The sequence below is a fragment of the Paramisgurnus dabryanus genome, chromosome 22 (genome assembly GCF_030506205.2).
Source record: "Paramisgurnus dabryanus chromosome 22, PD_genome_1.1, whole genome shotgun sequence".
Lineage (NCBI taxonomy): Eukaryota > Metazoa > Chordata > Actinopteri > Cypriniformes > Cobitidae > Paramisgurnus > Paramisgurnus dabryanus.
The window spans coordinates 14,279,231-14,294,751 of NC_133358.1; the positions used below are offsets into that span (position 1 = coordinate 14,279,231).

The 15,521-nt window shown below is 37.3% G+C and overlaps 1 protein-coding gene across 1 annotated transcript in view; it reads left to right on the forward strand.

The window, feature by feature from the left end:
• Positions 1 to 15,521, forward strand: part of acad11 (acyl-CoA dehydrogenase family, member 11) — a 53,576-nt gene that overhangs the window by 30,196 nt on the left and 7,859 nt on the right. The window contains exons 14-15 of the mRNA XM_065294852.2: positions 9,937 to 10,009; positions 15,280 to 15,365. Of these exons, the coding sequence (XP_065150924.1) occupies positions 9,937 to 10,009; positions 15,280 to 15,365 (159 nt within the window). The remainder of the gene's footprint in view (positions 1 to 9,936; positions 10,010 to 15,279; positions 15,366 to 15,521) is intronic.

Sequence of the window (15,521 nt, forward strand, 5' to 3'; positions counted from 1 at the left end):
TAAACATACAGGATAAAACATATGCCTATAGTTTTATCAAACAATTTCCATAGTTTATAGTCCCCCTGTAGTCGATTATTTTATCAATTAAAACCTGTTTTTGAGATTCATAATAGCATGTAAATTTCCGTGACAGTTATTACTCAATGCCTTAAAATAGCTTACATGTTAAGGGCCGTTTACATTATAATGATAACTATAACTATAAAAAACATAGTTTTGAAAATCTTTTTATATTAAAGACAAAAGCAGAGTTCACACCATAACTACAACGATAAAGATACAATGAACGATATCGTTGGGATCACTTTCTGGGCGTTTTTTTCCCCCTTTTGATGAACGATAAACCATTCGACGACCAGCCCATCAAATCTATTTGAACTTCAAGTGCACACGCACTTAAAAAAATGACAATTGGAAAAATGCGGAGGTCTATAACATAAAATTACCTAAGGTATCCAGTGCTGATGCAATTCACTACGTAATGCTTTTTTCATCCCACATTGACTATGCCAAAGGGTAAGATATTAACTAAGATTACACAGACTTGCACGAAATGCAGCGTGTTGAGGACATCTGCTGGTTACCCGCTTTGTAAATGCAGCAAGAACAGCATATTTACATATTCAGTGACATGTAAACAATTGCAAAAGTTTTTATTACAAGAAATATTCAATAAAAGGTAATGTCATGAAAGGCAAATATTTGTGCGAGTGCCCCACGCGTGAGCGAATTAGCATAGTTATCGTTATAATGTAGACACTAATATAGGTAAGCAATAAGGTACGAGAGGCTGTGCTGTGCTGACGCGAAGCGGAGTGCCTGCAACCCCTTCAGCCGTTACTTATTCACGATACAGCACTTGCCTCAAGTACCTTTTATAAAACAGTTACCACACAATATTAAAGTAAAAAAATATTAGTGCAACTTTCATGAAGTTAAATCAATAAAAAGCATTTCTTCCGCTAGAAAAAATAGTCCCTGACCATGAACAAAAATGTGTTCCAATGTGTAATATGCATGAAAGCTCAAATAAAAACGACAAACCGATACGTGAGGTTGCTAAGGGTGTTTCTAAGGGCGCAGTGATGAACAGAACCGTTATGTGAAGCAGTCATAGCAGTGTTTTATCATAAATAAAGCACACCTATCGACCAATCAGAATCAAGGATTGGAACTAACCGTTTTATTATTATCGTTATAATGTGAACGGCCCTTTACTCTACACCGATTATTTATTTAGTTTACGTGAATCCATTAATATGCTAATTGTTCGCCGCCTTTACTCAATCGCACCAGCATGGGCCATAGATATATTTGTAAATAGATGCTACATTTGGCAGGCATAGCTGATAAGTAACTACTAGGGAACTTTAAATATTATTTTTATTTTGTGTAGATTGTATGTTATGTTACGAGCGTGTAATCTCACTCTATAAAGTGCCAACACCCATAATATGCTCTTTAATACGTCACCTGCACAGATTTAAAACCCATAATAATTCCATTAAGGATAATAGCTGAAGTTAAAAAGGTAAACAGCATGCACTTTTACTGTTAAATACCCTTTGTTTTTTTTATCCGAGAAGGACAAAAGAGGAGCGCCAGAGAATTATAATGTGGAGGTAAAGCAACTTCCCAAAATGCATTTCCCAGATTACTTTTAAACACACAAGGTTATGTCATTAACACGCTGTTCTTTCAATCTGCTTCAATGATTGGAATATAAAAATGTGTTTTTGTGATTCAACAGAACGTTATGTTCTGTAATCCAGACTGAGTATTAACCAAACTCCAGCACGATGAAGGGTCTCGTGTGATCTGTACAATTCCTCGAAGCAGCTCATCTGTACTAATGCCATTATTTTGACAGGCCACAGCATTCCGATTGCCCTGCGGGAACAGAGATTAGCGGTGCAGCGCTCCGTTTGGTCGCGAGTTCGGCGACTTGCACGGGGACCTGCAGACATGAAGTGACAAGTTTGTTATATCACACCCTGAGAAACGCAACGTGTGTTTTCATCAGAAGAAATATTTCAGCAAGGGCCGTTGGCAGAAAATATACACACCCACCCACACACACACACACACACGCACAACGTTTGCACTATGCAGGCTTTTCCATAAGAAAAAACATTCTTTCCAGTCTTTCCAGAAATTTTAAGTGTTTGTCTCAAGGGTGTGTGTGTGGCTGGATCTAAGGTGTGTCTTTGTTAAGAAATGTGGATTTGGCGACTCAAACATCGCATTTAACGAAGCACATGAGTCACTGTGTGTGTAAATGTTTGTGTTGGGGTAGTTTGTGGGTGTATATGTTGTTTCCCGAAATTTTGCTATGGTTACATAATAACCCGGTGTTAATCTATTTCTCATTCATTTATTTTCCGATGTAACCGAACACCATGAATCATAGCAAAATTTTACGCTTGCCAGAATTTGTCTGCGTGTCTGAAAGCGTGCACGTATCTCATGTAGGGTGGTGTAGGTTTACTGTGCGAGTTATTGTGCTGTCCTTCGAGGACAAACTGTTTAGTGGGATTAACTAAATCAGACAAAACACAAAACATTCTTTTGGGAACTTCCAAGGTTCTTGGGGAAAAAAGCAATCCATAAATAATCACTGGGTTCCTGTAGCTCAGTTGGTAGAGCATTGCGTTAACAGCACAGAAGGTCATGGATTCGCGTCATGGTGCATGAACACACAGAGAGAGAGAGAGAGAGAAATGTATATCTATTGTCATTATAGCAAGCAGTAAAGGCCTATAGAAGTTTCTTATCATATTTGTGTCTATGCATGTGTGATTGTATGCACATCGTTCTCATTCTTGTCGTGATTTATGCCAGATGTTTATGGCTGGATTGGGCCCTGGTCTGTGTCTGTTTTACACAACATCTGTTTTGTCCAACGCTGACGTTTCATTAGGTGCCTTAATAACATTTGACACAAGCACGGTACTGACTGTTAAAACATTGCGCACCTGTCGGAGGTCTGTAACAGTCATCAAATCGCCCACACAGATGATGTTGGGGGAAATTTTGGACTATACTGTGACTATATTATACTAAATGTATTAGACCACCACCCAATATAAGGTTGTACCACTATGGCACAGTTTGGTTAATTTGCCCAGAGATGGGCAAATGGTGCCTGAGTGTGGTTCAAAGGGAGAGATGTCAGTTGCGTGTATAATCTGCCTTTGTATGAACCTTCTGATGCACGCATCATGATTACGTAACCGTCTAAGCGGCACAAGTGATAGATCGACTAAGCCAGTGGTTTTCAAACTGGGGGCCGCGAGATGGTGCCAGGGAGGCCCCAGTTTTATGACATTTTATGAAATACATTTAACACAGTCTCACCCCATTTCGTCAATATTTGACGACACTTGACCATTCGTCATATGTTGACGTGAAGGGTATACCTTTCGCGTCATTTTTTGACGAACTGGGGACTTCAATACTATTACGTCCGTTGCATTCTCTTTCCTATTTTATTACCATTTGCACGTCGGTTTAGGGTTAGATTACGCAAAATTAAACAGTGTACGCGAAATTAAACAGTGTACGCGAAATTAAACAGTTGTCACCTGGCAATGGACAAAGCAATATGAAGCATGGTGAGAAGGCTAATGTGAGTGCGCCCTTACAGTATTGTTGGTTACAAAAATACTTTTTGTAATGATTAATCCAGCTGTATGTGTAAGCTCTTTAGTCATTTTTGTGCTAAAATGTTGTTATACATGAATTTTCAAATTTACTGTTTTACAAGGAAGATTCCCAATAACAGTTATGTACTTGCATCTTTAAAGAGCACCTATTGTCTCATTTACGTTTAAAAATGTATTTTGGTGTGTAAGTGTGTATTAGTACAAGTTAACTATATGCAAAAGGTACAAACCCCAAAGTAAACGATGACACGAGTTATCGTCTCCAACGTAAATCTCTTTCTTGGATTAAAACAAACAGACGGATTGTAGGCAACAGTTTACTTCCTGGGATTGGTGATGTAGACAAGACCGACATTATCATAATTCCTGCACTTTTCGGACCCACAGCCTGTAAGCTAACTCCTGTTACAAACCAAATCTTTCAAACATGGTAAGGAGCGTCACATTTCCTGCTGAAGTCAGAGGTATTTAGGTCAATTACAACGTTCAGAGTGAAATCTTGAGCAACAAAAATGTATTGTATGTGAAAAATTATGTGTTTTTTAACCATAAAACACGTAAACACATTGTATTATACCAAATACACAAAATACAGGGTGCCCACAGGTCCTTGAAATCCTTGAAAGTTGTCCAGTGTCCTGCAGAGTTTAGCTTCAGACATAATTAAACACACCTGAAGCAGCCAATTAAGGTCTTACTAGGCATACTAGAAACTTTTGGGCAGGTGTGCTGAGGCAAGTTGGAGCTAAACTCTGCAGGACACCGGCCCTCCAGGACTGAAGTTGCCCATCCCTGTGCTAAACTGTTCTCTTTAAATGCTTATATCTTCTGTATGCGAATGTTGATTCATACCAAAATGCTTTTTTTCATAGTTGTGTTTGACAAATGAAAACGTCTCAGGTTAAGTATGTAACTGTTGTTCCCTGAGAAGGGAACGAGACGCTGCGTCTCCCTTGCCATACTTCCTGCGTCCCTGTAACGCCATCTTTGGCAATATTTCAGATAGCGATATACTTCCTGGCTCCCGCATCACCCTGTCTTTGTCGTTAAGCCTCACCATTGGTTGAATTTGATATACACATTCAGATGCACTTGCCCCTGGAGGCATCCCCAAAGTGTCACCGAATTGACGCAGCGGGAGTTCCCTAGAATGGGAACTGTAAAAATGTATCTTTTAAAGGTAACACAATGTAACCTTGCTCTCAATATACCAGCTCAAATATAAAATTGGGTATAAAACGTGAATTACTTGTGACATTGCTCACTTCTTTTCAAAATAGAGAAGGAAAGGACTTCTGGATAGTGGTCTAATACATTTGTTAAGCACTGTAAATGTGATGATGGACTTGTAAAAGGCAGTAATGCACATGAGGTCCATGGGAGTACATCTTCAAGGCAATAAAAAATATGCAGAGCAGTGTTCAGTTCAGTCCATAGTTGATGCAATGTATCATTAACCTGTTGATTTGTTCTTTCTGTGTATTTATGGTCTGTTTTGTTTCTAGAGAAGGGTTGCATAATGATTAATCGCAACTAATCGTTTGCAAAATAAAAGTTTTGGTTACATCATATATGTATGTGTGCATACTCTATAATATTAATAATTAATGTATAATAATTATGTATCTATACACACACACACACACACACACACACACACACACACACACACACACACACACACACACACACACACACACGTATGTATATTTCTTAAATATATTCATGCACACGTGTGTATTTATATACACATGATTATTATGCACAGTGGACACATACATGCAGTGCACACACATATATGATACAACCAAAAGCTTTTATTCTGCATACAATTAGTTGAGATTAATTGTTATGCAGGCCTGTTCTAGAGAGTGTACCAGTACATTACATAAAATGGATGTCAGAAGACACGCAAAGATATAATGAAAACCCCAAAGGATCTTATCACACCCAGCTCTTACAGTACGGATTCACTGAAAACTCTGCTTTGAGCCTTTGATGGTATCTTACTGATCTGTTGTCCTTATGTCCCTTGACAAAATATTAGACAATAGGCAGTAAAAGAGTAACGATGGGACACACCCAACTGGACAGATGAATCTAGGTCAGACTCTCTAGGGTCTTACCGAAACTTATCCTCGAGCGTCTGTGTAGTGTACGCTGTAAATCATTGCAGCCTTGAGTCATTATTTACCCTTATGGCGGTCTGTGAATGATTTTGATCATGAGAGCTTTATTACATACGACGGTTGTGTGCATTACAGACAGAAAGTCTGCACGTGTAAGTGCATGCACATGCTAGAAACACGCTGCGCAATAAAAACTAACACTGCTCTTATAAGTGCACGTACATCATGTGTGTAGTAGACCATTGTGAGAAAAAGCTCCCTCTAGAGGAGGCTACTTACAATTACAACTACATTAGCACTTAACCCTCTGGGGTCCGACCATTTTGGGACACTGTCAGAGGTTCTGAAATGCTCTTACATTTGGTCTTTTTTCAGTTGCTTTAAAACATAATAATGGCAAGTGTCTTATACCACTGTTTCAAGCACAAACTGGGCTAAAATATTATATGAGCTACATGTATGTACATGTTTGTATTTTTGAGAGAAAAAGGTTTATGCATGGTTTTTAAAAAAGCAAAAATTTTACGTCACTGATATAAGTTCACAAAACCCATACTAAACATGTTTTAACAAGACTTTCCTAAACAGAATCTAGTAGTCTAGAGTTTTTTCTTTAAAATGATGTAAAAATCATCCTGCCTACTTATTTAAATAAACCAATATATTGACTTAGAAATTGTAAGACACTTTTTGTTTAGATTGGCCGTATGCGAGAAGGATTGATTGACAGTTAGCAAACAAAGGCTCGCATAATGAGCTGCATAATGAGGCAGGAGGGAACTACAGTAAAGAATGTGAGGACAAATGTACATGTTTGTTTGAGGTTTATTAAGAAGTTAACAATATAATCAAAATAGAAATGAAGGTCAGTAGGACATTTTCAATTTATTTGGAAACAAACCCTATTCAAAAACTTAACTTGTATAAGAAACTGATAAACAACAGAGCTGTAAACTTCATGTGGCTCATGTTACCATATAACTTTATGTCCAAAAAGTGTGAATATGTTTTTCCACTTCATAGTTTTGTACTGATGAGAGGGATGCAGACCCGTAAGAGAGTTATGAACAGCTGTCAGCATAAATTGTCCACAGAAACACATACATAACTGATGGGTAAATGATAGCACTACATTCAGATAAACTATCATAAACTAAATTAGTATCTCAGATAAACATCTGCAATGATTAGTTATATAAAAAGCTGTTTTCAGATGACTGTTTTCAGATGCCCATCCCCTTATCGTCTAGCTTCTGTTTTAAACGCGTTTCTGTAAGCGAGTATGAACTTTAAAAACACATCGCATATGGATGTGCGTGAGCTCGCGTCTCCGTGTAAACAACGCGGAGCTCATAATAAAACAGTGTCGCGTGTAAAGCGCAATGTATGGAATGCGTTGCATGTAAACAATATCATATTACAGCAGATCCCCCAGTGCAGCATTACTCAAAGTTGCCATGAAGGATACGAAATTGAATAACGGTGTCTAACACTGTACAGCATGTATCAGTGAAATCCGCCATTACGTGAAATCACGCGCCCTCGTTTGTAAATAATGCGAAAGTTTTTAAATCCGAAGCGTGCAGTCTGCTAAGGTTGCTTATGAAGGCTGAACTGCACAAGCCATAACATATTACATGATAGCAAATATAAATGAAGACAAATGACTTACAGTTTCTTCAGGAATATATCCTTCTCCATTGCGTCTTCCATTGTTCTTCTTCTTAGGTAACGTTAAAGATAAACGCTTCTCTTCCTCAATGTCCAGACATAAATGAAGATATTCCTCACGTGTGTGTATAAAGTTTATAATCCAAACATGCGGTAAAGTCTTAAAATCTGATAAAACTTTACGCTTTGTTTATTATTGTTGGAACTGCTCTTCTCTTCATTACCATGTCAACAGCCTGAGGGCGTGACCGCATTAGAGATAATGAGCTCAGCCAGGAAAAACGGTACTCTCTTTACTTCAATGCAGATTATATAAACAGGAAATAATTGTTTTTGAATATAATTAGCTTGTTTAAAAGTAGACATTTCAGGCTTTCTTTGGATATGTGTATCATGTTTGTGTGACCAGTATTCGCGGAGTTTCAACTGATTTTTGTAACGTGATTTGAGAGACAGCTGGTGGAGACAGAAATGTCTGAATGTGCACCCTGTTTATTTTCTTTATTTGACAAAAACACAAAGATCTCTTGTTATTGTGAATGTACACTAATTAAAGAGGACCCTTCAGAGTTTCAAATGATGTCAAACACGTAAGTGTTTGATTATTAATGATGGAATATTTTAAGTTGATTCTGCTATGATAAGGAGAAAACACGTCAAAACGCGTCCCCGCGTTTTTGGACCCCTGGGGGTTAAACATTAGCACATGATGTATTGATGTACATATCACCATATGGGTTAGGGGTTTGAGAAGAGGTAAGGGATCAGACTTATTTTTTTAGGACAATAAAACAGGCAACAAAAAACCCCAAAGTAATACTGTAATGGGACCCGACCCATATCTACAGACCAAAATATCACAGATACATTGAGGTTGGCAGTTTTGACACTGAGCAGTAAGCAACCACTCACTGTATCATTTCACAGATAATATAAAACATGAATCTACTCAGGATTTTAATCCCATGAACTTTGGTCACATTGACTGTCTGCAATCTAAAAGAATGCTAGGTTATTTTTAACCCAATGTTGGGTCAAAAAAGTACAAAGCCAGCTGTTGGGGTAAATTAACCCTAGAATTATTTTTGATTTGACCCAATAATGGTTAAAACAACCCAGCATAGGGTAAATTTCAACTGAACGGGTTGGGATTGTTCCCTTTTTGACCCAACGGTGGGTTGAAAATAACCTAGCATTTTTTAGAGTGTGCCATACCTTAAATATCAAACATTTTTGCTTTTCAAACAAATTTTTCTGCTTGAAATACAACGCTTTAGCTGTCAGACAGTCTGGCTCAGTTCTGAAGAAAATCACATTCATCTTGACAACTGTCCTTGTTCAAATCAAACACACATTCATGCAGAGATAACAAACTGTCTGCTTTCAATTGAGTGTTGAAGGCTCATTTAGCCACCTTATCAGTGCACTCGGTTATTTGACTCTTAACATATTTTACACAAATAGTGCTTGAAAAGTGTGTTTGTTCTTTCATAAGATGTACTGTATACATTTACGTATCCATCCATATCAGTAGATTTAATTAAAGCTGTTTATATGGAGCTGCCATGTTAAAGTCACATGATCAGCTGTATGGCTTACTTTATATTGTTAATGTCATCATTTAACTCAAACATTTTATTTGAACATTTGTGACCCTGGTCCAAAAAACAGTCATGAATGTCAATGTTTTGATATTTTTACATCATATAAATAAGCTTTTTGTTGATGTGTGGTTTGTTGTGGATAGGACCGTATTTGGCCGAGGCAGAACTATTTGAAAATCTGGAATCTGAGGGTGCAAAAAAACAAAATATTTTAAAAAATTGCCTTTAAAGTTCAAATGAAGCCATTAGCAACACATATTACTGATGTTAAATATTTTTTATGGATTTATGGTAGAAAATTGACAAAATATTTTCATGGAACATGATCTTTACTTAAAATACCTTACGATTTTTGATATAAAAAATAGATAGTTGTGACCCATGCAATGTCTGGCTATTCAGGGCTCAACATAAAGGACTGCCCGGTTGCCCGGGGCAAGCTTGAGAGATGTTCGGGCCAGTAAAAAGAATTGTCACTTGCCCGATCGGGCCAGTGCTTCATCCTCAGTAACTAATATATATTTTCATCAATGTATATTATTTAACATCTTGGAAGCAGACATTTGCTTGGGTAAAGCACGACGAAAGAAAGTTTGCTGTCAGTTTACAGGTAAAGCAGAAATGTTGGGGGCCTTTTTTGTTGGAACATGTCTGTTGTATATGTATACAATTATATTTGACATTTTTTGATTGGGGCCAGTGAAAATTTTGGCAGGGCAAGTGAAAACCTGAACCACTGGCCCGACCGGGCCAGTATAAAAAAATATTTGCGTTGAGCCCTGCTATTGCTACAAATTGCTAATTGCTAACAAATATACCCTTGCGACTTGCGACTAAGTTAAATGTTAAACTGTTTTTTTTCAGGTGCTGGTAACCCAAAGTGTGAGTTTGCCATAGTGATGTGCAAGAGCAAGATACTGGATTCAAAAAGTAATAGGTAATCTAAACCTTTATGCATGTTTGCGATTTGCATTTGTAAGCATATTACAGGGTTCCCACGGGTCCTTGAAATCCTTGAAAGTTTGTGAATCTGGGGGACAAAATTCAAGGCCCTGGGAAGTTTTTGAAAATATACTGTACATACATAATTACAGGCCATTGAAAGTGCTTGAATCTATTTTATGCAAGAAGTTTTAATATTATTCCCTGTGTCATGTAGAATAATTTGAGACTTTTTAAGCACAAGTGATAAACTGTTCTCTTTAAATGCTTATATCTTCTGTATGCAAATGTTTTTGCATAGTTATGTTTGACACATGAAAATGTCTCGGGTTACATATGTAACTGTTGTTCTCTGAGAAGGAACGAGACGCTGCGTCTCCCTTGCCATGCTTCCTGCGTCCCTGTAACGCCGTCTTTGGCAATATTTCAGATAGCGATAATATACTTGCTGGCTTCCGCGTCACCCTGTCTTTGTCGTTAAGCCTCACCATTGGTTGAATTTGATATACACATTCAGACGCACTTACCCATGGAGGCCCCCCCTAAAGTGTCACAGCTGTGACGCAGTGCGAGTTCCCTCAAAAGGGAACTGTAAAAATGTATCTTAAAAGGTAACACAATGTAACCTTGCTCTCACTTGAAATGTGTCCCCACATTTAGTCCTTGAATTTGAGGGTATTGGACCTGGAAAATCCTTGAAAGGTCCTTGAATTTGAAGTTAACTAAGGTGTGGGAACCCTGTATGTAACATTGGCTTTTGCTAATGTTTTTAAAATAAAATAAATATGAAAGCAGAGATTGTTTCTCTTATACATATGCCAGCCAACAAAGAAACAAGTAGGCAAACATCAGCTACGGTTATGTCAGAACATCAAACCCAAATGTCAAACCCCATAAATCAGGCCGATTTAAATCTTTTAATGCTGGAATTAGCAGATCAGAAATGCGTACACATACATTTTGGCACCGCAGCTGTCTGCTTTGCCCACATTCTTCAGTGAGATGTCTTTAAACAACATTGTCCAGCTGAGTTTAGCTAAGCCGTGATTCACACACTTTTTACTGCCTTATATAGACAGGAATAATATTTCATTACCATGTAAAAGCTTTTAACGACTTTACTACCCAAAAGATATTTAGTGCTACAAAATATGAGCAAAATATGAAAATATTTCTCACCCAGATCATATGCGAGTAGGTTAACTCATACTTATCCAGCAAACACTAACAAACTAATATATTATAAATTTGATAATAAATTGTTAGTATCATAATAAAATCTTATCACGGAGCCAGCATGGCACTGGTACTTGCGTGTCTTTTGACTAGTTGTCATGTGTGTTTTTCATCACAAGATAAGAACCAATGAGATTCAATGTTATCGATGTGCCGCGTATGTTATCTCACTGTGCTGATCTATATGTTTCAATGAAGTATTGATCACTAAATAAGCTTTCTCTCACAAACATACCATTTCACTTCACTGCAGAAGACATTTTATTAACCCACTGGAGTCATTTGGATTGTTTTAATGAGTTTTTCCTTTTAATGTCCCTTTAAAAAGATGTTAGGTAATAAAAAATATGTACATTCATGGAGTTCATAACCTTTTGTATGTATGAATGCACACTTTGTCCACAGTGTGAGAACCAAATACAGGTGTGGTACCTGATATAATGATAACCATAGCAACATTTTGGCTTGGTTTGATGTGTTTTGGCAAAATTTGTCACAAGTTAGTACATCTTACATTTCTGACACGCATCTTAGATATGCTTCAAATGAGAAATATAACAACGGGTATTTGTATTTGTGGCCACATACTTTCATTGTTCAGCTTTCAACAGGGTTCCCGCGGGGTCTTAAAAAGCCTTAAAAGCATTGAATTTATGAATTTGGAAATAATACCTTAAAAAGACTTAAAAAAGTCTTAAATTTTGATGTCTTGGTCTTAAAAATTGTGCTGTATGTAACTTCTCCATATTGTATTTTTCCTTAAAAGTTTCTTTGTCAACCACATTTTGATTAAATCAGGGATGCAAACACATCGCTTTTCGGTGCCTGCGGCTTTTCATTATTAATGGCATTTTGGTTGCGAGCACATCATGTCTCTCCCGATGAGTCTGCTGTTTCTCGATGAATTGGGTGCGACATGAAGCGAGTTCAGCGTCACATGTTTCTGAACTTGAGCAGAGTTGTATGCATAGAGGTTTTCACGGAGGACCGGGTCCGATTAACAGTATGTGTAAAACCCGAGGCGATCGGAAAACGGCTGTGATCAGAGTCAGTCAGCGCTAAAGTTCACGTGCAGTTTCAAGCTGCGTGCCTCCGTTTCTATTGCGATAACTACTGGCTTGGTTTGAAAGTCACGACCACGCGCTGCAGTTTCTTTCTCCGTCCCTTTGTTTAATAATATTATTATTAATGAACCATCTTTTTATATCTAAAAAGTTTGCTCAAAGATCACAGAGATAGTAGCAAAAAAGAAATGTGAATGTCAAGCCCATTGCACGAGCAAAGCTCAAGCTGACTCTAGATATAAAAAACGCAAAGCTCTAATATAGGGTGACCATACGTGCCATTCTTCCCGGACGCATCCCATCCAGGATTTCGGTGCGTCTTCCGGAAGTCGTATTTGTTGACCGCATACGCCATTCAGTTAAAAACATAAGATATACAATCGTAGTTTCATTCTTACCTTAAAATGTAACGGTTGCTTTTCTGTAATAATAATAATAATTCTCTATGACATATGCGGTCGACAAATACGACTTACGGAAGACGAACACAAAATCCTGGACGGGATGCGTCCGGGAAGAATGGTACGTATGGTCACCCTACTCTAATATAAAGTCACCAAACACTGGGACAGCAAGTAGACTTTTGAATCTAAAATAATAAGTGGATTAAGCTCTTTTAATCTGCAAGAGAGGAATTAAAAGAGGCACTTTTACTGCTTCTGCTCTATCTAAAAAGGAAAGAAAACTACATAAACCATAACACACCAATTACATTTATAATCTCTAGACCTGCACTTTCTATCATTAATATACTATACATATTATTGTATTCAAAAGAGTTTGATAAAAGGGGTCATCTACACAAGTATTGCTTGATATGTCAGTGCAAAAACAGTAAAGTGTTTTGTGATGCTTTGACAAACATTGTCAGCTTTGTTCATTTATGGTTGGATTTATGAAATATTATGTGAAATTAATATAAATGAATGCAGCCAGATGGAAGGCCCTGGTTACGTTGCAGGAGGTGGCCAGGAAGAAGGAGTAAAGCAAGAAGAAGTGCTAGATAGTTCAATAAGAGTTTTGGTTTAACATAAAAAATGAAGTTGAATATTCCAAATTAATGTCGGCATCTTTTGATTTTCGAATTTCATTTTACTCTATATACCTAGTTTGGTAGGGATGGCAGGGGTCGGTGGCAATGTAGCCTAAGTATCTGGATATTTGCCTGGGTGCGAGGGCTTAGATTACCTTTCTCTTTTTGAACATACATGTGTTTGCATCTCTGTTTGTTTAATAACGTAGTATAAATAAAGAGTGGCGGATCCAATAATTGAGAACCCAACACAGTCCCGGGTCACAGTACAAAATATTGCGAACACGTGATGCCTTCAGTAAATGAAGATCACCACAACCATAGACTGCAACACAGCACAGCAACAGGCAAAGGAGAAGCGGGAAAAATCAAAGAAAATCTCAGAAATTACTTAACAACTTAACATTGTTTGGCAAACTTTCTTGTGGCCTACTGAAATTTTTTTTTCACACCTGCTTGGCTTATCATCTTTTTACCCATTTCACATCGGAAAAATAAATGAACACAAGTTCAAGGATTTTAGTTTTTCTTTGCTGGTAGGGACGTGAAATGGGTATTAATTTTTTTATATAAATGGTCTTAAAAAGGTCTTAAAAAGACTTGAATTTAACTTGAAGAAACCTGTAGGAACCCTGTTTCAAATATATACGAAGAGAAACAAAGTCTCTCTTTCCTTCAGTCTCTCTCCTTCTATCTCTGTTTTTGAATGTTTTGGTATCTATACAGTATCGCCCCTTTTTCCTCTCTGAAGGCCTCCCTGATTAGAATTTGTCTTTCTGACAGTCATTTCTGCCCTGCAGTGATCAGCGACCTTGGCAGCAGAAAAGAGAGACACAGACATGCATAAAAGAAAGGGTGGAGTTTTCCCACCTTTAACTCATCCACCTGTACTTCATTTCAGTCTGTGTTTGTTATCTGAAGCTTCACCCTCGTGCCTTACCTGTCACAACAGATACAGTTGTGGACAAAAATATTGGCACTCTTTGTAATATGAGCAAAGAAAGCTGTGAAAATAAATTTGCATATATAATACAAATGAACAGATAAAAATGCAGTGTGTGACGATTGCAAACCCACAGCTTTGAGAAAAGGCCCAGGCATCATTTTTATGTATTGATATTATCAAATTCAATATTTTTATTAATGATATTAAGTTTGCATGTTGTCCTTGTGTCAGTGTGGGTTTACTCTGGGTACTGTACCGTCCAAAAACTTGCAGTTTTTTTTGCCAAACTTGTCCTTTTTCAACTTGTGTTGAAATCAGTAAATAAATATTAATTAGGGCTGGGCAAAAAAAATTTTTTTTTTAAATCGATTCTCAAAGGCCGCGAATAGATTTTTTTATGAAATAACCTGATCCTGTTTGACTTTTTCAGCATACGTTTTTCATCTTGCATCAAAATTTTATTGTATTTAACATAATTGTATGCATTTGAAAATTAGAGAAGGGTTCTGTTTTAATGTACCCAAGTGTACCTAAAATAAAAAAGTGTAATATACAGGTTTGGTGGCTCTTAATTTCTTTTTATTAATTACCCAACTTACCAACTTATTTTTCACAGTTTTTTTTTATAAATTAAGTATTTGTATTAAATCTTTATTCATTGAGTTGAATTGAGAATCGAGTATAAAAATTGGTCCGAGAATCGGAATCGAATCGAAACCGAATCAATCCGATTGCTTATGAATCGAAACCGAATCGATCCGATAGCTTATGAATCGAAATCGAATTGATCCGATAGCTTATGAATTGAAACCGAATCGATCCGATAGCTTATGAATCGAAATCTAATTGATCCGATAGCTTATGAATCGAAATCGAATCGATCCGGAACATCTGAATCGAGACCCAGCCCTAATATAAATGAGTAAGAATGAATGCTGATATATGTTAGCACTGTTAGTAACGGTATATATGTTGTTTTTTTTCAGGCACGGGCTGCACAGCATGATCATAGTCCCTATGAATACACCAGGAGTGAAGAAGATAAGACCGCTCACGGTTTTCGGACAGGACGGTGAGTTCTTGCAAACACTATCTGCTGAAGCTTATCAGATTTCCACTTCATGTTTACTCCAAGATGCCCTTATGAAAACACCCATGAATGTTTTATTCCTCCTGCATTTCAGATTTAAGATTGTGTGTGTTTATATGGCATTTGATTTAATGTGAA